The 24,350-nt window shown below is 35.7% G+C and overlaps 1 protein-coding gene, 1 long non-coding RNA gene and 1 other non-coding gene across 4 annotated transcripts in view; 1 reads left to right on the forward strand and 2 right to left on the reverse strand.

Moving 5' to 3' along the window:
• ADGB (androglobin) overlaps positions 1–24,350 on the reverse strand; it is a 213,220-nt gene that overhangs the window by 167,310 nt on the left and 21,560 nt on the right. Inside the window, exons 2-3 of one of the 2 annotated variants that reach the window (XM_032274516.1) lie at positions 10,192–10,315; positions 396–488 (exon numbers count right to left, since the gene is read on the reverse strand). In XM_032274516.1, coding sequence (XP_032130407.1) covers positions 396–488; positions 10,192–10,315 — 217 coding nt within the window. Of the gene's footprint in view, positions 1–395; positions 489–10,191; positions 10,355–24,350 lie in introns of both variants that reach the window. The other variant, XM_032274517.1, reaches the window with a different exon arrangement.
• Positions 1–24,350, forward strand: part of LOC116549165 — a 40,224-nt gene that overhangs the window by 5,821 nt on the left and 10,053 nt on the right. The gene's annotated exons all lie outside the window — the stretch shown is intronic.
• Positions 5,526–5,632, reverse strand: LOC116549798. The gene has a single exon (XR_004268078.1). It is a non-coding gene; the product is annotated as a U6 spliceosomal RNA (small nuclear RNA).

The following is a 24,350-nucleotide window of genomic DNA, read 5'->3' on the forward strand; positions in this document are numbered from 1 at the left end:
TGCGAAACTCTTGGGCTGGAAAATTAATGCTAATAAACACCAGAAAAACAGACCTCCATGCTATGAATGTTCATGCAAACAAGAAGAAGGAAGTGTGCCAGTCAGAAATTAAGGAATAACTTCACACAACATTTTAAGTTATAATTTAACATTTTAGAGAGAAGAAAAATCAAGGCTGTAAACAAAAATTCAACAATCTCTTAGAAATCAGTACAAGAAATATTAAACTACATTGATAAACACTTATTTTTGATTAGCTGCCAAAAAGCAGGTTTTTTTTTACTAAATACCACAAGAGAAAATTACCTTAAATCATTACAAAACTGCAAATTTTTATAACTAGGATAATATATCCATATAGTAAGTATTTTATTTAACAGAAAAGATTTACTTACCCGACTAAATAAAATATCCTGTGGACGTTTCCAGGAATAAATTTTCAAGGATGGTGGCAACTCAATCTTTCCTTCAGGGTCCTCAAAAAAATGCTATGTAAAAATAAATTGAGCTTTTTCTTCATATTCTTTTGTTAAAATAAAAACAACTGAATTTTAATAAAAGAAGAAGTAAGTACATAGACTCGGTCAATCAATAAGCCTTTACAAAGCAATTTGTGTTGCAAGAGCTAATTCATGGAGTACTTAAAGAATACCGAATTTAACAAAACTGTATATAACAAACATATACTCATTGGTTACATGTAATATGCTCACTGACTGTTGAGTAGCATTTTGATTGTAGAGGAGGTAGCCCAAAGAAACATAAGATGCTTTGGAAAGTAAACTAGATATGGCAGGAAAGCAATTTACGATGGGCCAGATATGGCCACATTCTCCATTGAAAAAATGTTTTTACCTGAATGGAGAAGATTTTAAAATATTTACTTAATTTTCAACTGTTAGAATCATAAACAAGATCATATTTAAATAAAACTTGGATGTTTTACCTGATTTTCATTTAATTTTTCAAATTAATCTCTTTCCTATAATTATAGATCCATATACAGTTGTATGAAATAATACAATGGATTCTTGTATTCCCTTTACCCAATTTCTCCAATTGTAACATCTTGTGAAACTGTAATACAGTATCGTAACCAGGATATTGACATTGACGGTCAAGATATAGAACAGTTTGATCACCACAAGTACTATTCCTACACTTTTTCATAGCCACACCTATGCTCCCACTCCCTATCCCATACTCCATCCCTAACACGTGGCCACAACTCCTTTGATCTCTATTTCTATAATTTTGTCATTATATACTGAATGTCTATATAACATTCAGCAATGGTTACATAGATGAAATCACACCATTTGTGGTATGATTGTAAGGAAGCATGAAATATCTTGGATTGGCTTTTCTTCTGTCAGTGTAATTCTCAGGAGAGTCATCCAAGTTGTTTCAGATATCAATAGTTTGTTCTTGTTTATTGCTGAGTAATATTTCATATACAGACATCTGTTTGTTCACCAATTGTTTGTTGAAGAACATCTGGGATGTTTCCAGGGTTGGGCTATTACCAATAAAGCTGCTGTGGACATCTGCATAATGTAAATTTCCATTTATTTGCGATAAATGCCCAAGAATGCAATTAATTCATTAATTTTTGAACTCTTATTACAGGTCAATTAATGAGCTCTGGAGAAAAAATTATATCCAAATTCATACTCTCAAATGCTAGCAACCTAGTGAGTTCAAAATGCTTCAGACAAGTGCTATGTAAGATTCTCAGAATTTATGGGATGCTGGGAAAAAAAGATCCTTACAAAAAATAACCTTAAAATTGCCAGGTTATAAATGAAATTGCTTGAGAAATATAAACTATCTATACAGAAAAAAGCAACTAAGTTTCACCTGAGTTAATAAGGACAGGAAGAAATAAATATGGTTTTGGGATTTTCACAGTAATCACATTTCTACCTCAAGGCTGGTGTGGCCTGAGAAACAGGTTGTATTTGAGGGCATTGTGTACATTTTGAACATTATAAGTATATATGTTTATCTGGAAGATGTAGTTTATTGTCACCTTTAAGATACTGGAATAATTTGAATGAAGACAAAGGGTACATCAACATCCAGGCAAGATTCTCAAAAAGTGAATCATCGAAAAATTGACTGAATTTCCAGGAGCTGTTGCTACACTTCTGGAGTTTCCTTACATCATTTTCCCTTCCTTTATTGCAAATATTTAGTTGTTTTAAAGTCCCTTATCTAACAATTCCAAAGTCTAAGATGTTCATGGATCAATTTCTATTATTTGATTTATCTTGATTTTCAGTCACTTGGTTCTGTTTCTTTTCATGTCTGGTAATTAAAAAAAAAAAGCCTTTTATTTTAGAAGTGGGGGTACATGAGAAGGTTTGTTACATAGGTAAACTCATGTCACAGGGGTTGGTTGTACAGATTTTCATCACCCAGGTATTAAGCCTAGTACCCAGTAGTTATCTTTTCTGCTCCTGTCTTTCTTCCCAGCCTCCCTCAGCAAGTAGACCCCAGTGTCTCTTGTTTCCTTTTTTGTGTTTATAAGTTCTTATGATTTAACTCCCACTTAGAAGTGAGAATATTTGGTATTTGGTTTTTTGCTCTTGCATTAGTTTGCTAAGGATAATAGCCTCCAGCTCCATCCATGTTCCTGCAAAAGACATGATCTTGTTCTTTTTTATGGTTGCATAGTATCTACATAATACATGGTGTATATGTATCCATGGTGCATGTGTGCCACATTTTCTTTATTCAACCTTTCATTGATGGATATTTAGGTTGCTTCTATGTCTTTGATATTGTGACTAGTGCCGCAATGAACATTCACGGGCATGTTTCTTTATGGTAGAATGATTTATGTTCCTCTGGGCATACAGCCAGTAACAGGATTGCTGAATCTAATGGTAGTTCTACTTATACCTCTTTAAGGAATCGCCATAGTGCTTTCCACAATGGTTGAACTTTCCCACCACAGTGTATAAGCATTCCCTTTTCTCTGCAGCCTCACCAGCATCCGTTAGTTTTCTGGATTTTTAATAATAGCCATTCTGACAGGTGTGAGATGGTGTGTAATTGTGGCTTTCATTTGCATTTCTCTAATAATCAGAAATATTGAGTTTTTTTTCATATGCTTGTTGGCTGTATGTATATCTTCTGTTGAGAATTTTATGTCTGTTCATGTCATTTGTCCACTTTTAAATGTGGTTGGTTGTTTTCCTCTTGTAAATGTGTTTAAGTTCCTTATAGATGCTGGATATTAGACCTGGGTCAGATGTATAGTTTGCAAATATTTTCTCCCATTCTGTAGTTTGTCTGTTTACTCTGTTCATAGTTTCTTTTGCTGTGCAGAAGCTCTTAAGTTTAATTACATCCACTTGTCAATTTGTGCTTTTGTTGCAATTGCTTTTGGTGGCTTTGTCATGAAATCTTTGCCCATTTCTATGCCCAGGATGGTATTGTCTAGGTTGTCTTTCAGGGATTTTACAGTTTTGGGTTTTACATTTAAGTCTTTATTTCATCTTCAGTTGATTTTTGTGTATGTTGTAAGAAGAGGGTCCAGCTTCAATCTTCTGCATATGGCTAGCCAGTTATCTCAGCACCATTTATTGAATGGGGAGTTTTTTTCCCCATTGCTTATTTTCGTCAGCTTTGTGAAAGATCAGATGGTCACAGATGTTTGGCCTTATTTATGGCTCTCTACTGGTCTCACTGGTCTATGTGCCTGCTTTTGTATCAGTATCATGATGTTTTGGTTCCTATAGCCTTGTTTAATAGTATAAAGTCAGGTAGTATGATGCCTTTTTCTTTTTTGTTGTTGTTGTTGTTATTGTTGTTTTCCTTAGGATTGACTTTCTATTCAAACTCTTTTTGGGTTCCATATGAATTTTTTAGAATAGTTTTTTTCTCACTTGTGAAGAATGTCATTGGGAGTTTTATAGGGATAGCATTGAATCTGTAAATTGCTTTGGACAGTACACCTTTTCAATGATATTGATTCTTCCTATCCATGAGCATAGAATGTTTCCCATTTGTTTCTGTTTGAGCAATTTTGTAGTTCTCCTTATAGAGATCATTTATCTTCCTCATTAGCTGTATTCCTAGGTATTTTATTCTTTTTGTGTCAGTTGTGAATGAAATTGCCTTTCTGATTTGCCTCTCATTTTGGCTGTTGTTGGGGTATAGTAATACTAGTGGTTTCTATACTTTGAATTTGTATCTTGCAACTTTGCTAAAGTTGTTTATCAGCTGCAGGAGCTTTTGGGACAAGATTATGGGGTTTTCTAGATATAGAATTATGTCGTCTTCAAACAGAGATAGTTTGACTTCCTCTCTTCCTATTTTAATGCACTTTACTTCTTTCTCTTGCCTAATTGCTCTGGCTAGGTCTTCTAATACTATGCTAAATAGAAGTGGTGAGAGAGGGCATCCTTGTCTTGTAGTGGTTTTCAAAGGGGAATGCTTCTGGCTTTTGCCCATTCAATACAATGTTGGCTGTCGGTCTGTCATAGAGGGTTCTTATTATTTTGATGTATGATCCTTCAATATCTAGTTTATTGAGAGTTTTTAAGATGAAGTGGTGTCAAATTTTATCAAAAGTCTTTTCTGCATCTATTTAGATATTCATGTGGTTTTTGTCTTTAGTTTTGTTTATGTGATGAATGACAATTATCGATTTGTATATGTTGAGCCAACCTTGCATCCTGGGGATGAAGCCTACTTGACCATGGTGGATTAGCTTTTTGATGTGCTGGTGGATTCAGTTTGCAAGTATTTTGTTGAGGAATTTTGCATTGATGTTCATCAAGAATATTGGGCTGAGGTTTTCTTTTGTGTGTGTGTCTCTGGCAGGTTTGTTATCAAGATGTTTCTGGCCTCATGGAATCACTTGGGGAGGAGTCCCTCCTCAATTTTTTAGAATAGTTTCAGTAGAAATGGTGCCAGCTCATCTTTCTACATCCGGTAGAATTCAGCTGTTAATCCATCAGGTCTCAGGCTTTTGTTTGGTTGGTAGGACCTTTATTACTGACTCCATTTCAGAGGTTGTTAATGGTCTGTTTAGGAAAACAATTTTTTTTTCTCCTGGCTCAGTCTCAAGACGAATGTGTCCAGAAATTTATCTATATCTTCTAGGTTTTCTTGTTTGTGTGCATAGAGGAGTTTGCAGTAGTTTCTAATAGTTGTTTTCATTTCTGTGGGGTCAGTAGTATCATTCCTTTCATTATTTCTAATTGTGTTTCTTTGGATTTTCTTTCTTTTCTTCATTATTAGTCTAGCTAGTGGCCTATTTTATTAATTTTTCAAGAAAACAACTCCTGGATTTTGTTGATCTTTTAAATGAAAAATCATCTGTTTTCATTTAAAATGATTTAATTAAAAATCATCTTTTTTTCATTAAAATAATCTTTTAAATGATTTTTCATGTCTCAATTTCCTTCAGTTCAGCTCTAATTTTCATTATTTCTCATCTTCTGCTAGCTTTGGGATTAATTTGTTCTTGCTTCTCTAGTTATTTCAATTGTGAAGTTAGATTATTAATTAACAATATGGAACTCTTCATGAATTTGTATGGCATGCTTGTTCAGGAGCCATGCTAATCTTTTCTGTATCCTTCCGGTTTTAGTATATGTGCTGCTGAAGTGAGCACTGTATATTGATTTTGCATCATGAAACTTTGCTGCAGTTGTTTACCATCTGAAGCTTTTGGTCTGAGACTACAGATAGATATAGGATGCCATCTGCAAACAGGGATAGTTTGACTTCCTCTCTTCCTATTTGGGTGCCTTTATTTCTTTTTCTTACCTGATTTCTCTGGTGAGGACTTTCAATACTGTGTTGAACAGGAGTGGTGAGAGAGGGCATCTTTGTCACCTACCAGTTTTCAAGAGGAACGCTTCCAGCTCTTGCTATTCAGTATAAAGTTGGCTGTGGGTTTTTCATAGATGGCTCTTTTTATTTAGAGGTTTGTTCCTTCAATATCTAGTTTGTTGAGAGTTTTTAACCATTTTCCATTTGCACCCAAGAAAACTCACCAGCAGTGCTTGCAGCTGCAGTGTATATCCCAAAATTAAACAATGTTTGGTATAAGAAATTCTTTTACCACCTCTATTAAAGCAGTGAATTACATCCTGCTCAAGGAGGACAATCCTGAGCACAAGATTAGCCATGTAAACTTGAGACTGCCATTGATTTAGAGAATGCTGGAAAAGCATCACAAGCTAGGGCAGAACATCTTTAAGGTCACCCATGCTCACTGATGATGCCATACCTCTTCACTTGTCTGGAAAACATTTCGCCCAAAAGCTTACTACTAACATCAGGGAAATGAAATCCAAGTGGTCAGGGCAAAGTTTGCTACTTGCACAACAAAAGGAATGGCAAGAGGATCTGAAGAGAAATGCATTTTTTTTTTTCAGAAAGTAATTCTCCACTTTGTGTTATTCTGTGCTTTGAAATTTATCTCATAATAAATTATTAAATACTGATTATCATATACATTTCTGTTACATTAAAATTAGAGACAAGTTCTGTTTAGAAATAACTCCAAGAACAGTTTTATGTTTTATTTTTACATTGAAAATCAGTCATATTTGCTTCAGCCTCAGAGAGGGTGTTTATGTAAAATTAAATGAACATTGGCAACAAGCTGCACTTTTTTGTAAATGGGAAAAGGGTTAACGTGAAGGGGTGTTGAATTTATCAAAAGTTGTTTCTGCATCTGTTAAGATAATCATGTGGTTTTTGTCTTTAGTTCTGTTCATGTGATGAATGATGTTTATTGATTTGCATCTGTTGAACCACCCTTGTATTCTGGGAGTGAAGCCTACTTGATTATGGTGGATTAGCTTTTCGATGTGCCACTGGATTTCATTGGCAAGTATTTTGTTGAGGATTTTTGCATCAATGTTCATCAAGGATATTGGCCTGAAGTTTTTTGTTGTTGTTGTTGTGACTGCCATGTTTTGTTATCCAGATAATGATGTTCTCATGGAATGAGTTGGGAAGGAGTGTCTCTTCCTCAATTTTTTGAAATAGTTTCAGTAGGAATGGTACCAGCTTGTCTTTGTGCATCTGGTAGATTACATGCTTAATAATTTTTGATTGAATGATATACATTGAATATAAAAATCAATATGGGTTCTAGATAATGATGTCTTCTTCCAGAGAAGAGAATTTTATTTCTTTTTGGCAGGCAGAGTACAAGATGTACTTAACTCGGTCAACACTGGGGTTCAGGATCTGGTAGGGTTGGTGTAACTTTGGTTTGCCGTTACTTCATACAGAATGCTAGAGTCAGTCTGGTGCATGCTATAAAAAAGCTGGAGTATTTATTGGGGTCCCTTCACCTTGATGTATCCTAAATTCTAATTTCTCTCCAAAGCACCATGAAATCTTTTTAAATTTCCACTTCAAGCTGCTGCTGTTTATTCATTTACTCAACAGCTTATCCTTCATACATAGTTTAGGAGTTGAGTAAATATCTTAAAATTATATGCAAAATTTTCAGATCACTTCTCTGCCATTAGCCCTGGGGATCTGGTTGAAGTTTGGATTGTTTTAGCAGCCCTAGGCAATATCTTCTGTCTCTCCAGCTCAAGAAACAGACACAAGCCCCAGGACACTACTTTCTGCTTGATTCCTAATCTTCATGCCTTGAATTAATAAATGTACTCGAGAGAGTAAAAAATAAATAAACAAAGAACAAGGTGAATGTGGAACTGTCCTTGTCATGATTCTCTTTCCCAAGGATTTGGGTCTACTACATTAAGAAGTTCAGGGTAATCTTTCCACATCATTTTTCTTTAGCTGTGTTCCTTATAATGACCTTACAGTATTGCATAATATATTCACAATTTGATTCACCCATCACATCTTTTAGTTTTCATCACTTAGCCGAAGAAATGAGACCTTTCTCTGGACTTAAAGGGAAGGGTGAATTCAGTTGGGGCTGATTTTCTGATGACTAGCTTCACATCTAGGGAAGCGATCTTCTGCAAAACTCCAAAGATACTTGCTATAGTTGGATGCTTAAGGAAATTGATCTTGGTAAAGTATGGAAGCTGCAAATGAGGGCTAAGGGCTACCGTGCAACCATGTCTTGCAGATGCAGTCACAAGGCTTGGACACTGTACACCACTCACTCCAGTGGAGGAGCTGCTGCTTCATGAGCCATGGACGAGATTGTGACAGAACCGGAAGTGGAAAGTAAGGTTCTATCCTAGATTTGACCACTTTACATTTTGGTTTGGTGCTTTCCTACTTTTGAAAGCTACAGTGGCAGAATAGAATGTTGGCTAATGTTCTCAGTTGTCACATTCCAATGGGTAGGCCCTGTTCACAGCAAGAGCTGGCCTTGTGCTTTTTTTTTTTAACCATTGTGTTTTATAAAGCTCCTTAGTCCAAGGGCCACAGTATCTACTTTGGAGTCCAATGTCAGGTAGTCTCATTTGTATATGCTGCCCCAAAATGAAATGGACATCAGGTGACCAATACACTTGCTACTGCTCCAGTGTCGCTGATTTTCCTCCAAAAAAGGATGATCATCCAATAGACTTGCCCTCGTTTTTTTTGTTGTTGTTGTTGTTTGTTTTTTTAACAGAGTCTCACCCTGTTGCCCAGGCTGGAGTATAATGGTGCATTCTCAGCTCACTGCAACGTCTGCCTCCCCAGTTAAAATGATTCTCCTGCCTCAGCCTCCTAAGCAGCTGGGATTACACAACTAACTTTTGTATTTTTAGTAGAGATGGGGTTTCATCATGTTGGCCAGGCTGGTCTTGAACTGCTAACCTCGTGATCTGCATACTTCTGCCTCCCAAAGTGCTGGTATTACAGGCGTGAGCCACCGCACGTGGCTTGCCCTTGGTTTAATAACTCTGATAAATCCCAGAATTTAGCATCCGACCTTCCAGAGATTTGCATTTGTTTTCAGTCATCTGATGAAGGGATCCTTGCACTCCAAGCTCCCTAAAAAGTTATTTTTACATCATATTTCAAAAATTTCAAGCACTTTTGCCCTTTCCCTCTGTGTAGTTTTCTCCAGACTTTGGAGTGACTCATCTCTAGAATTTTTCCAGAGCTCAACTACTCAACTGACAATTTGCACACTCTATCCTTATCCTTCTGATGTAAATTCTAAAGGCTAAACTCACACACACTCTCTCTCTCTCTCTTCCCCCCTCCACCTTAAGTTTTGAATCACTGATTAAAAAAACATAAAATGTGCCAATTTTCATTAGAATCCATAGAATTCAAAGCCTTATGCATCTATAAGTTCCACAATTATTCTAGATGTGGTACAAATAATTTGCTCCCTTACCTGTTGCTAATTTGGAAATTGTTCATGTGCTAACAGAGTCAGCAATACCTTTATTATGTATCTTTTGTGAACAAATTGACCAATATGAATAAATATTTTGTGAACAAAATTTACATAAGATTTACTATTTTGGAATGCTTTATGCAAATTTCAACTAAACCATTCTGGCAATTATGTTTGTGTTTTGAAAATTATATTGTGTTCTATACATGTTTGTTAATGAATTGCTGCACCAAATAAATAGGTCATTTTTTAAATGCAATTCAGACCCATAGCCTCAACTTCGAAGTCATTAGAAATAAACATTTTTAAATAGGCAAATAACCTAAAGTAATATAATTAGAAAATGTAGAAATTCTACATAGCGCCAATCTTAGGGACATGCCATATTTATGTGACAAAAAGTAAATGAAGAGCAATGAGGATCTTTATTCACATATCTTGAGGAGATAGTAGGAGGAACCCAGTTTTCATCTCACAGTAACATTTCTTTTAAAAATTATCTTTCCTATTATCTCCAGGTCACAGCTTACAAGTCCACTGTGGATTCTCATTTTCTAAACCACTCTTTATAAATGCCTGTTTCCAAACTCTGTCCAAAGTCCATTGGCTAACTTGCCCTGTCTCTTAATTTTTCCTTTATTTCATTGTGATTCTTTGTTCATGCCTCTTTCTTCCAATTTACCCAAATATGATTCACCAAAGCTCACGACTAAGGCTTGGAAAGACAAAGTAAGAGAGTTGGGAGGTGGGGCGGACAGACAAATTAAGAATTTCCCTTTTGAACAGAGATAGTGGAGAAGAATGAATACCCTCTTATGTTTACAAATATTATTCCACTATAAAATTAAAAACCTAAATGAAACTTCATCACGTTTGCGTCTACTTACAAATACTGGGCTTTTTCCTGTTTTGTCCTTTTCTTTTGCACCTTTGCCTGCATCCCACTTTTCTGAATTGATGTCAGCTTCACTCCACTCTGGCCAGATCGGGAATTTCCCCTTCTTTTGTTCACTAGAACCAGATGGTACATTACTGCCAAAAGAATAGAAACTAGACAGAGACAGAGAGTGGGTGGGTTAGGTTTAATTAAAATATCTGAGATCAAATATTGAATTAACTACATAACATAAATTTAATTGTCTTCTCACCTGAGTCATATTAACTACATTTTTAATACAATCGTACTTGTGGCTAGACAGCTTCTACATGTTAAAATAACCCCAAAGAGATTATTTTATAAGCTAATGTGGAGCCTTAGTTCCTACTTACTGATGCAAGAATTTAAAAAAGATATAAAGTGTTATCAAATATCATAAACATGAACAACACAGAGTTGATAAAAAGCTATATTCTCAGACTGATATATAGAATACCATTTATATATCTATCAGTCTACATATATTTTTTCAAAAATTAAATCATTCTGCATATACTTTGTATAGACTGCTTTTTACCACTTATCAGCATATTGTTAATATTTCTCATGCTCTAAATATTTATCTAAACGCTAATTTAATGATTGTATAAGATCCCCTTGTATGAATATGCCACATTTCATTTAACTAAGCTTCCATATTTGGAAATTTGGGGGGGTTGATTTTAAAAATTTTTTCACTTTCATAAACAAGTCTATGGTGGTTGTTCTTCCTGCAAAACCTTTATGTACATTTGCAATTATTTTGTTAGAATAGATTTTAATGAGAAGTCTTACTATGCCAAAGTGTATGCATATTTAAGGTTTGTTATAGATTTTGACTAATTCTCTACTAAAAAAAGGGCTTGTTTTCTACTTTAAACAAATGTATATTATAGTTACCATACTGCTAATCCTTGAATACTACTTTTTGTTCATTTTCATGATTTTTAAACTCTAAAATAGGAATATTATTTAATTTTCAAGTTTTTAACTACTTGTGATGCTAGAACCCTGCCTATAGACCATGGGATAGGCAGTTATAAAACCCAGACTAAAATCTGTACACAGCCTATATTCTAGTGGGTTCTAGATAAAAATTAAATATTATAAATTAAGTAAAATATACAGTTTACAGTAACACATTGCTTAACAACAAGGATACATTCTAAGAAATCCATTGTTAGGAAATTTTGTTGCCTAGTAAGCACACTACACAGCTGGTATCTCGTGCTGCACAGCTAGGCTCTGTGGGACAGTGTATTGCTCCTAGGCTATAAAACTGTATAGCTGTTACTGTCCTGAATACTGCAGACAATGGTAACACAATGGTAAGTATCTGTGTATCTAAACACATCCAAACATAGAAAAATACAGTAAAAACATGGTATAAAAGATAAAACAGAATGGTAAACCTGTATAGCACACTTACCATGAATGGAGCTTGCAGGACTGGAAGTTGCTTTTAATTATCAGTGATTGGACGGTGACTGTGAAGGCCTGGGACATTATTGTATGCTACTGCAGACGTTATAAATATTGTACACTTAGGCTACATTAAATTTGTAAAAACGATTTCCTTCTTCAATAATAAATTAGCCTTAGCTTACTAGATGACCCCTCTCACACATGACCAAAATGTTGTTGTGAGATGTGTGATTGTATTCAAACATGAAACTCCGAAGGCGAAACATAACACAGTACAGGGGAACTGACGAGTTAAGGTACTCAATTTCCAAAACTGTGGTTAAGGAAAATGTCTGTAATAAGATAACATCTAAATAATGAAAGAAAGTGAGGGATCAAACTATGTGACTATCCATCAAAGAATGCTCCAGATACAGGATACAGGAAGGAGGAATATTCCAGATGCAGGGAGCATCCTGGCTTAGTTTAATAATAATATGGAGGTCAGTGTGCCTTAAGCTTGTGAGTGGGAGGAAAAGTAAAGGAAGATGATCGCAGAGAGGTACTAGATGTGAAGACTGTCAAGGTGATCTAAGCCAGGGAAAGGGTCTTTACTGTGAGTGAGATAGGAAGCCAAAGGAGGGTTCTGAGCAGGGGCACAAAATGATATTATTAGAATTTGATGATCATTCTTGCTGCTATGTAGAGAAAAAAAAAAAAGAAGAAACAAGCGAGACAATGTAGAAGGCTTTGAATTAACAGGAGAGAGCTAATGGGGTCTTGGACTGGCTTCGGAACTGAAGAGAAGGCAAGAAACAGATTCTGTGTATACTTTAAGATAGAGAAAGCAGACAGAGTTGATATTTCCTTATAGACAGAAGATCATGGTATCGGGAAAAACTGAATCAGGGGCATAAAGCAGCAGCGCACTGATAAATGAGATTGTGCATGAGATGCCGAAAATACAACCTTGGGGATACTGAGTAGGTAATTAGATGTCAGATCCTGAAGTTTGGGAGAAAAACTGGACAAGCGAAACTCAGAGTCATCAGCATCTAGCTGGTATTTAAAGTCTTAAGACTGGATGAAATCATCCAGAAAATAACTACTTAAGGAAGAGACACACCCAGAGATGATAACAACTGGTATAGATTGAGCAAGAACAATTCTAAATGGACCCTGACCACAATGCTGGGTCAGTGTCTTCAAAGCCTCTAACTAAGCAAGACATTTATTTTGTATTTTACGTAGCCAGAGCAAAGACATAAAGTCCTCAGGGCAAGTCAGGGACCCAGGTCAAAAGGCAGAAATGTCTGAAACTCACAGTTATTGGTAATTGTTAAGACCACCTACTGAGAAATATGAAAATATTTCAATGCTTTAGTAATCAACAGAGCTGTATTTCTGCCCTGGTACTCTAGATGTAAGGGTCAAAGAGATAAGGAGGAAATATCTGTGAAAACTGAGAAAAGATAGCCGTCATTGAATGTGGTAAACAGAATAACCACCAACCCCTACGTCAAATACATACACATCATTGCCCCTGGAACCTGTGGATATGTTAACCTCCATGGAAAAAGGGAGTTTGTAGATATGATTAAGTATCTTGAGATGGGGAGATTATCCTGGATTATCTGGGGGTCCCAGTGTAACCCCAAGTGTGCTCAAAAGTGGAAGAAGGAGTTGGAGGAAGTTAAAGAGAAAGGTGACTACTGAAGAAAGTAAAAAGGGAAAATTGCTGGATTTGTAAGACACAGAAAAGTGGCTATAAGCCAAGGAATGTGGTCAGGTTCCAGAAGCTGGAAAGGCAAGAAATGGATTTTCTCCTAGAGCCTACAGAAAGGAAGGCAGCCCTGCTGAAACCTTGTTAATAGCTCATTTCGTATTTGTGATCTCCAGAATTCCAAATAAATTTGTCAATGAATTTGTGTGGTTTGAAGCAACTAAGTTTGTGATATTTTGGTATAGCTAAGTTCCACAAGGAACTAATACAGTGAGGTAGGGAAAACATAGTCGAAGGTGATACCTTAGAAATCAAGTGAAGCATTTTTTTTTTTTTTTCCAAAAATGAGGACATGAGCAGGAGACCTAAATGCAGCTACCGGATCAAGCAAGATAAAGTGAAAACAACTAGATGTTGAATTTAGCAACAAGAAAACGTTTCTCAAATATCACCTCCTGGAGGTGAGGGTTGGAGGATTTTCCTGAACGCCCCATTATAGTAAGACACACTTCTCCGCATCCTTTCATATTGCTTCATTTTTATACCACTCAATACTGTCACTAATCCTTTATGTGCTCATCATATGCCTCCGCAGGTAGGATTTTTAAACTCCACTGTGGTAGGAACATTGGATTTTTTGTTCACTTCCTCCATCTCCAGTAACTTGGACAGTACTCGGACAAAGTAAGAAATCTATCTCTCTAAGATCTATTAATATGAAATGACACAATGAATACCTATAATTTAATTTCTAATAATATCTAATTAAAACTGTGACAAATTTTTATATGTAGGTAGAGATTGACCAGAGGCCTACCGATCCTGTTTCCATTTATTTTGTAGTTTGGCTAGTACTACATTATGTTGTATTCCAACTTTGGGTTCATAAAGATTGTGAGATAATTCTCTCTCTCTTCCTGCTTAATGTCTGTCTGAGTCCTATGAGGACATCTTATAAAATGGTTATAACTCAAAAGGACTCAAGAACTCTTATTCAGCACATGCAAAGCCAGAGCTACATACCTGATCACACTCTGGTATGAATGAGAAATGTACTTGCGTAGTGTTAAGTCACTGAGATTTGATTTATTGATACTATAGCACTGGATCATATCAAGAGTGAAATTATACTCTTAAGATTTCCTCTTTCATATTTTTAATCACTATAAGCACTTGTATGTTATATTAGATTATTCTTCTATTATCGTAAATTTGCAACATTCGATTCTCTTGTTTGTTGTGACTTCTGCCTATATTTTGTATATACTGTTATGAGCTCATCCTTTCTTCTCCTCCAGTCCTCTTCCTCCAAGGCAATCCTGTGTTGAGATGTTCTTTCAAAATCATATTGAGTTTTCTTTTTTATTTTTTTTGCTTTAATTTCTGTGGTACATGTGCAGATTGTGCAGGTTTGTTACATAGGTATACATATGCCATGGTGGTTCGCTGCATCCATCCCCCCATCATCTATATTAGGTATTTCTCCTAATGTTATCTCTCCCCAATCCTCCATCCCCTTCTATCCCTCACCTAGTCCCCCTCCCCACAATAGGTCCTGGTTTGTGATGTTCTCCCCTCTGTGTCCATGTGTTCTCATTGTTCAACACCCACTTATGAGTGAGAACATATGGTGTTTGGTCTTCTATTCTTGTGTCAATTTTCTAAGAATGATGAATTCCAGCTTCATCCATGTCCCTGCAAAGGACATGAACTCATCCTTTTTATGGCTGCATAGTATTCCATGGTGTATATGTGCCACATTTTCTTTATCTAATCTATCATTGATGGGCATTTGGGTTGGTTCCAAGTCTTTTCTATTGTAAACAGTGCTGCAATAAACATACACGTGCATGTGTCTTTATTTATAACAGAATGATTTATAATCTTTTGGGTATATATCCAGTAATGAGATTGCTGGGTCAAATGGTATTTCTGGTTCTAGATCCTTGAGGAATCGCCACACTGTCTTCCACAATAGTTGAACTAATTTACACTCCCACCAACAGTGTAAAATCATTCCTATTTCTTCACATCGTTTCCAGCATCTGTTGTTTCCTGATTTTTTAATGATTGCCATTCTAACTAGCGTGGCATAGTATCTCAATGTGGTTTTGATTTGCAGTCCCCTAATGATCAGGGATAATAAACTATTTTCATATGTTTGTTAGCTGCATAAATGTCTTCTTTTGAGAAGTGTCTGTTCATATCCTTTGCCCACTTTTTGATGGGGTTATTTCTTGTAAATTTGTTTGTGTTCTTAATAGATTCTCATTGTTAGCCCTTTGTCAGATGGGTAGATAGTAAAAATTTTTTTCCAATTCTGTTAGTTGCCAGTTCACTCTAATGATTGTTTCTTTTGCTGTGCAGAATCCCTTAAGTTTAATTAGTTCCCATTTGTCTATTTTGGCTTTGGTTGTCATTGCTTTTGGTGTTTTAGTCATGAAGTCCTTGCCTATGCCTATGTCCTGAATGTATTGCCTAGGTTTTCTTCTAGGTTTTTATGGTGTTAGGTCTTATGTTTACATCTTTAATCTATCTGGAGCTAATTTTTGTATAAGGTGTAAGGAAGGGATCTGGTTTCAGCTTTCTGTATATGGCTAGCCGGTTTTCTCAACAGCATTTTTAAAATAGGGAATCCTTTCCCTATAAACTTGTTTTTGAACAGGTTTGTCAAAGATCAGATGGTTGTGGTTGTGTGGTGTTACTTCTGAGGCTTCTGTTGAGTTTCCTTCTGTCAGAAACTCCAAATGAATAAGCCACCCAGGAACCGAAAGATCATGTAAATCAAGCCACAGACCTATGCAAGTCTAGTGAAAAGTTAGCTTTCCTATAATCTTCCTGTGCTTGAGTGGATTTTTCTCATTCATCTCTTTAAAGAGAATTAAACTCTTGGAAGGCCATATTTTCATCCAAGGTTGGAAAACTTCCTTTCCTCATTTGGGCACAAGACCATGTCCTACATATACAGAAACAAAATATTCCAATTTTTTAATACTGATAGGACTTCCTTCAGAGCCATGGCACTCTTATCATCAATTTTCTCTTCAATTCTGGGTCCTGAAGATCTTTATTCTTTTTGTTTGTTTGTTTTTTCAAGAAGCAGGGTCTTTCTATGATGCCCAGGCTGGCCTCTAACTCCTGAGCACAAATGATGCTCCTACCTTGGCCTCCCAAGTAGCAGGGAATGCCAACATGCCTGGCTTTTATTCTGTATATACATATTTACAATTATTTGTATTCTTTTCTTTTTTATGGCCTATTTTGTCAGGCTGCCCTCTAACTTCTGGCACAAATGATCTTTCCACCTTGGCCTCCCAAGTATCTAGGACTACAAGCATGGGCCATCTTGCCCAGCTCCCTCCCTCACTCCCTCCCTCTCTTTCTTTCTCCCTTTCTTTCTCTCTTTCGCTCTTTCTTTCTCTTGGAGTTTTGCTTTTGTCCTCAGGCTGGAGTGCAATGGCACGATCTTGACTCATTGCAACCTCCACCTCCTGGGTTCAAGCAATTCTCCTGCCTCAGCAATTCTCCTGCCTCAGCCCCTCCTCTGGCACTACAGGCGCCTGCCACCATGCCCACATTTTTTGTATTGTTAGTAGAGACGGGGTTTCACCATGTTGGCCAGGCTTATTTCGAATTCCTGACTTCAGCTGATCCACCTGCCTTGGCCTCCCAAAGTGCTGGGATTACAGGCATGAGCCACTGTGCTCAGCCAGCTTTTTTTCTTTATACGCACATTTATAGGTATTATTATTCTTTTAAAATATCAATCTACTATCATCCTAGAAAAAAAGTCTGAAAATGTATACATTGTTAAAGAGAGTTCCTAAGTAGTATGTAAGAATATATTATAAAGGAGTAAGAATGACTAGAATAGTTTTTAGGGGAAAATGAAGCTTTTTTCATGGTATGAATGAAAACATCAAGGCATAAATTAGCATATTACAGTATCTCTGTCTTACAGAATATTGATACAAGCCTACAGAAAAAAAGAAATTCATGATTTTGTCCATCAAAATCAGGATAAAATTACTTCATTTAGAAAGCTCAAAATCTGAAAATATTTATGTAAAGGAAGATATAATTTCTTAAAAAATAAAGGCTTTACTAAGATTATGTTTTGCTTCTCTCTTCACTGTCAAGTGTCAGTAAATCTTCCAGCTTCCTCCTTGAAGCTGTTAAGCTTTATCTCTAATTGGCCTACTTTCCTTGTAACGCATCAAATATATGTCCATCTATGTTGAAGATTGCTTAAAAAGACTCTCATTAAAGGTGTCTCATACCAGCCCGATAGATCACCTACAGTGTTATACACACACACACAACAACAACAACAACAAAATAGCTGAGATGCAGCTCAAGGTGAAATATACTGTAGGCTTCAAATGACCATGTAAACTCTTGCTTTTGAAACTCTCAGCACCATCGCCTTTGAAGTCCACTGGCAGGATATACCTACTGCTCTAACATGGTTGGGATCTTTTAAGTATTCAAAGTGCATTATTCTGGTCTCATTAATTCTGAAAATAAGACAATGTTTCAACATGAAAGTAATCCAGGAATATTTAGGAGTTGGCAATACTGGGAAATAAATGTTACCAAATTAAAAAAAATTCAAACCTGCCATACTGAAAAATCAGAGTTATTCACAAAGTTAATTTATTTACATAGCAATATGCCCAGACACCAGTAAATTATTTAATTAATTAAAATTGCAAATTGTATTAAAAAGTTCAAAACCAATATATTATAAAAGTATACGGTTAAAGGCCCTTCCACATACAGTGAGTTAAAATATGTTATTAGGACAGCAGGAATTTCACTAACCCTTTCAGGAGAGGTTAGACATCTGTATATAATACAGACTTGTGGGTCATTACTATTTTTTTTCCAAAACAGTAAAAGCTAGTGAGTAATTTACATAAAATCTCTATATTCTAAATGATCAATATGGATATTCCAAAGCAAACTGATGTTTGAAGGGAGGAAAATTTTCAAATGGCTAGCAAGGGGATGACTTTCTAGAGTAGAAATATAAAATATGAAGGTGCTCCTGGAGGAAAAAGAGCAAACATAAATGAAAGAAGTGATCAGGACTGAAAAACATTGAGAAATATTAATGGACTAATTAAAGAAAGAGCCTATAGGGCAGGTTGGGGCAGAAGTAGGGCAGTCCCCAAGTAGGTACTGGGAAATGAATTTAGGAAGTGTCAGGCCAAGCTTAAACATATCTGTCTATCCTAGACAAGAAGCTATCATGACCCTGTAAATATTAGGAGACCAGAAATAGGCTTCATGAAGGAGCAAGAGGCTAAAGTTACTCATAAATTCCTAGCTTTGGACTGAGTGGCATAACTCCCCCAATAGCTTATGGTATGTATCACTTTCCTGTGACTCCATAGTAAAACATGCAGGCTGGCCAAAAGAAAAGATTGAGGATGAGGGCAGCACTCTACCACCATTAAGTATGACATCAGAGATAGCACTTCTGGCATAGCAGAAAAGTGTACAACCTCTCACTGTTAAGACTTAAGTGGGGGCAAGGGTAATATTTTTTAAAAATTAAGTCTTTATGGTAAATGTACCCAGTTATCAGAAAGAACTCTGCTCTTGCATTTTGACAGAGTGCAACAAGCCTCATATCATATATTACACATTATAATTATTAATTATAATTAACTATTATTAAATAGTTAATATTATTTAGTATCTGAATTATGTATAGGTCCTGGTGACCCCAGAGATAGGCCAGAGTTCAGGATAGAAACATTTTTTGAACAGCTTAAAAAAGCAACTGTTTGTAAACTGATAAAGAAGGATTTCAATACTTTAACAACTAGCCTGTCCTTTTCAGCAGTGCATACAAACAGCATTTCACCAATGGGTAGAAAGCTGATTATCCTGTAAGGCCATGCAAACTCATGACAGAGAATAGGATGCACAAGTTTAAAATATCTACAAAAAAAAAAACTAAAAACATAAAATTACAAAGCAAAAGAAGAAACTTAAAAGTATGGAAGACAGTAAGTATATCAGAAGAAAGAAATCACACACAAGTAATGTTTCTAAAACATTTTAGAAAAGCACAGGTTCAGAAAGAAATCTCACTCAACCAACAGTTCCATTATTTAGTAACAACACTTACTAAATACCTGTTCTGTGACATGTATTCTGCAGGATCATGAGGTTGCCAGCCCATAAATACATACATTTGCTTTTGAACTTTTTAAGAATGCAAACAGGTAGCCAGGTAATTTCAACATAACATGATGTGTGGAGAGATGGATGACTTCCCAGGTGATAAAGAGGGGACACTGTGCCCAGTGTGAGGCAATTAGGAGAAACTTCTTATGGAAAATAGCATCTGACATGCTTTGAAGGATAACTACAAATTTTCCAAGATAAAAAGAAGAAGAAAGGGCATCACTAGAATAAAAGAACAGCATCCGAGACAGTGCAGAGGCAAGAAACAGCAGAACAGGTGTAGAGAATCTATGAGCTGTTCAGTACTGTGCAGGCTTAGAGTATAACGCAGGAAAGAGGAAATAAGGTTAAATAAAAACAAAAGGTATGCAAGCAATTCCTTACTGAGGGCCTTGCTGAGGAGTTTGAACTTTGTTTTGCAGTCAGTGTTGACTTTGCTCATTATACAGAGATAGATATTTTATCCTTAAATATATATTATTTAGTATTTACTAGTGGTTTCAAATACGAGGCTTGAGGAATAGCAGGCAAGAAAACCAAAACTATATGCAGGAAACTAGATCCTACCAAAAACTTAAATGAGTTTGAAAGTGGATTCTTTTCAAAGCCTCCAGGTAAGAGCCCAGCCTAGCTGATACACTGATATATAGCTTTATAAAATCCTAAAAGGAGAAACTAGCTGAGCCCACCAGAATTTCTGAGCTATGGAATTATGAGAAAATAATGACTCACGTTTGATGTAACTAAGTTCCTGGTAATGTTTTACAGCAATAGAAAACTAATACTAATGGCAAATAAACACATGAATAAGTGTTCAACATCATTAGGGAAATTCAAAATAAACCAAAATTAGCTACAACTGTATACAATGGCTAAAATTAAAAAGATAAGCCATGTCAAGTGTTGAAAAGGATACAGAGCAACTGGAACTTACATATACTGCTGATGGCCACGTAAAATATAAAATTTTGCAAAATGGTCCAATAGCCTCTTAAAAGGTTAAACATACATAATACTGTATAACATAGTCATTCTACTCCTAGATAATTCAAGAAAACTGAAGGTGCACGTACATAGAAAACTCATACATGAATATGCATAGCAGCTTGGTTTGTAATAGCCAAAAACTGGAAATAACTCAAAATGTCCATCATCAGGTAAATAAAAAAAAAATCATGGCATATCCATTCAATGGACTGTGAATATTAAAATAATTGTGAGTGACAGCAAGATGACAGAATAGAAGATCCCAAGCATCATTACTTCTGCCATGGAAATTCAACTTGAAACTATTAGAAGACAAGAATATCTCCCTGAATTCACCAGAAAAAAAAAGGAGGAAATTAGACAAACCCATCAGGGCAGCAGGAAGCTGTGATCAGAAAGAGAAATGGTCATTTTAGACTGTGCCAGCCCCTCTCCCAAGCCGGCATAACCACTCAAAGAGAACTTCTCTAGACCTGTGGTTTCCAAGGTGAAAGGAGGAAATGAGAGGTGGATGATTGATCTCCTCACCTACTGGAATTGTCGTGTGAAGCCCACCCTGCCTCCTTTCCAGGGGAACAATTGGGTGTACCAGCAAAGCTGAACTACTTGTGATGAACTGGGCACTAATCACAGTGACTGATGTATGGATTTTGGCAGCTCCTTTGTGCTCCAGTCAGTGGTGGTGCTACATGAAAGAGACTGGCCAATGCCATTGCACCACAGAGGGCACTATTCATGGAAATGGCTAAATCCCTAGCTGGATTTTCCACAAAGCACAAGTACACAGGTGGAGCCTTCTCTTGGCCTGGAAAAAACTAAAAGGTCAGGATTAATACTAGTGCAAACTTAAAAGTCTTCCCAAGACTGGAAAAAAATGGCAGGGATGAAATATATTTATGGGTCTAAGCTTAAGCTCTGGTGCTCACTATAAGTCTTTTCTAGACGAGGAAACAATAACAAGGCAACATGTTAGTTACAGTTATTTTAGTTCTGGTGTTCAACATAAGTTTTCCCCAGGATGGAAAGCAACAGTAGAGCAGTGTTTAAGGGTCGATACTAAGGAGTGAAGGTCTAAAACCACCTAAGAAGAGCAAAAACTGGAAGTGGCTGTCTCATCAAAGGCTCAGGAATCAACATAAAGATGTAAGAGTTGTGAAAACTCAGGAAAATAAGACAGCACCAAAAGAAACCAACAAAGCTCCAGTACTTGACCAAGAAGAACAAAAGATCTATGACATCTGTCAGAGTATTTAGAATATTCTGAATCTTAAAGAGGTTCAGAGAATCACAAAAATACCTGACAGAAAACTAAATAAAATTTGGAAAACAATCCAAAAACAAAATGAGAAAATGACAAAGAAAGAGAAACAATTTTTCAAACACCAAATAGAAGTCTTAGAAATAAAGAATAAAATAACTGAACTAAAAAAAAACGTATTAGAAAGCTTCAATAGCAGACATGCTTAAGCAGAAGCAAGCTTGAAGATGGAACATATAAAATTATCCAACCAGAGGAGCAAAAAGGAAAAAAAAAAAAGAATAAAAGTGAGTGAAAAAAACCTACAAGAATAATGGGACAGAAGAATCAAATGAACTAATTTCTGCATAATAGGAATTTCTGAAGGAAACAAGAGAGAAAATTGCCTAAAAAGCATATTTAAAGAAATAATGTCTGAAAATTTCCCAAATCTGGAGAAAAATGACAACATTCAGGTAAAGACAAGAAGTTCAGACATAACCAATCAAATTCAACCCAAAGGGGAATTCCCCAAGGCATGTCATAATTAAATTAGCAAAAATTAAAGACAAAGAAAGAATAATCAAGGCAGCAAGAAAAAATAAAAATACCATATTCAGTGGAGCCCCAATATAATTTTCAGTGGGCTTCTCAGCAGAAATCCTGTATGTCAGGAGAGACTAAAATGTGATATTCAAAGTGCTGAAGGAAAAATACTGACAAACAGTAATACTGAACCCAGCAAAGCTATCTTTCAAACTCAAAAAAGAGATAAACACTTTCTCAGACAAACAAAGGCTGAGAGAATTCACTAACACCAGACTTGTCTTACAAGATACTAAAAGAGATTTTTTTTAATACAGAAGAAACTGGATGCTAACATATAACAAAAACATCTGCAGTTATTAAACTGACTGGTAAAATAAGAAAATGAACAAATCTAGAATATTTTATACCTTTAATATAATGTCTAAAAGACAAGAGTATTAAAAACAATTACAACAACAATTAGTAAATAGGAAATATAAAAAGACAAATTAAAATATCAAAAAGTCACAATGTTGAGATGTGGATGATATTGAAGTGTAGGTTTTTTTGTTGTCATTAGCAGTTTGAAATAACACGTTGTAACTGTAAGATATTTTTTGTATGCCTTGTGGTAACCATAAAAATAAAAACTATAATAGATACACTAAAAATAAATAGCAGAGAATCAAAACATACTGCTAGTGTAACTTATTTACCTACAAAGAAAGATAGTAAGAGGGTGGGAAAAGGAAGAAAGCATCTATTTTAAAATCCAGAAAACAAGTATCAAAATGGCAGTAGTAAACCCTTATCTATCAATAAAAATCTTAAATGTAAATGGATTTAATTATCCAACTAAAAGATAGGGTGGTTGAATGTATTAAATGATCCAAATATTCTGTCTATAACAAACTTACTTTGCCTACAAGGACACACACATACTGAAAGTGTAGAGATGGAAAAACATATTCCACGCAAGTAAAAACCAGAAAAAGAGGGCAAGAATAGCTATACTTATTCAGATAAAATAAACTTTAAGTCAAGATTGGTTTAAAAAATACACACACACACACACACACACACACGTATATGGTCATTACATAATGATAAAGGGGTAAATACAACCAGAGGACATAAAAATTGTAAAAATATATGCACCTAATACTAGAGAACTCAGATATATAAAGCAAATATTAATAGACATAGAGGGAGAAATGGACTGCAATACAAGAATAGTAGAGGATTTCAACACCTCACTCTCAGCATTGGACAGATGATCTAGCAACAAAGAAACACTGAAGTTACACGGCACTCCAGATGAAATGGACCTAACAGACATTTACATAACATTTCATCCATCCGCTGCAGAATACACATTTTCTCAACAGCACATGAAACATTCTGCCATGATTTAAGCTTCCTGAGGCCCCCAACAGAAGTTGAGCATATGTTGGCACCATGCTTCCTATACATTCTGCAGAACTGTGAGCCAATTCAACCTCAATGGGAGAGAGGGAGGGAAGGAGGGAGGGAGGGAGGGAGGGAGGGATGGAGGGAGGGACAGAGAAAGGGAGGGAAGGAAAGAAAATAAGTCTGAAGATTTTAAAAGGCAACTTCAGGAAATTACAGACATCACTTCATGATACCAATAATATCTGTTACTAAACTTTTAATACATAAATTTAAATCGACATTCTATTATATTGTTGATTACCTAGTCATGCAATAAAATTTGTTTAGTCTACATATTGTTTTATATACATATCTATTCTTGGTATATCAAATATCCTACATAGTCTGGATATGGGAAAGGTGAAAATTGTCTCTATACATAATGAAAGTAGTCTATAATTGTATTAAAATGTTATTTATAATCCTGTTATTAATAAAACAGGAATAAATTATTTAAAACTTAAAAGCACTTAATTGCATACTTTGCAAAGAAGATAAAATGATTTTCTTAGAAACTCTGAAGTCAGCTGAAAAGCTTATTTAATACAATAAAGAATGCATAAGATTTAAAAACCTTTGAGGAAAACATTGGCTGGTA

This window comes from Sapajus apella, unplaced genomic scaffold, assembly GCF_009761245.1.
Source record: "Sapajus apella isolate SASKATOON/1434 unplaced genomic scaffold, GSC_monkey_1.0 scaffold6, whole genome shotgun sequence".
In the NCBI taxonomy this organism is placed as follows: domain Eukaryota; kingdom Metazoa; phylum Chordata; class Mammalia; order Primates; family Cebidae; genus Sapajus; species Sapajus apella.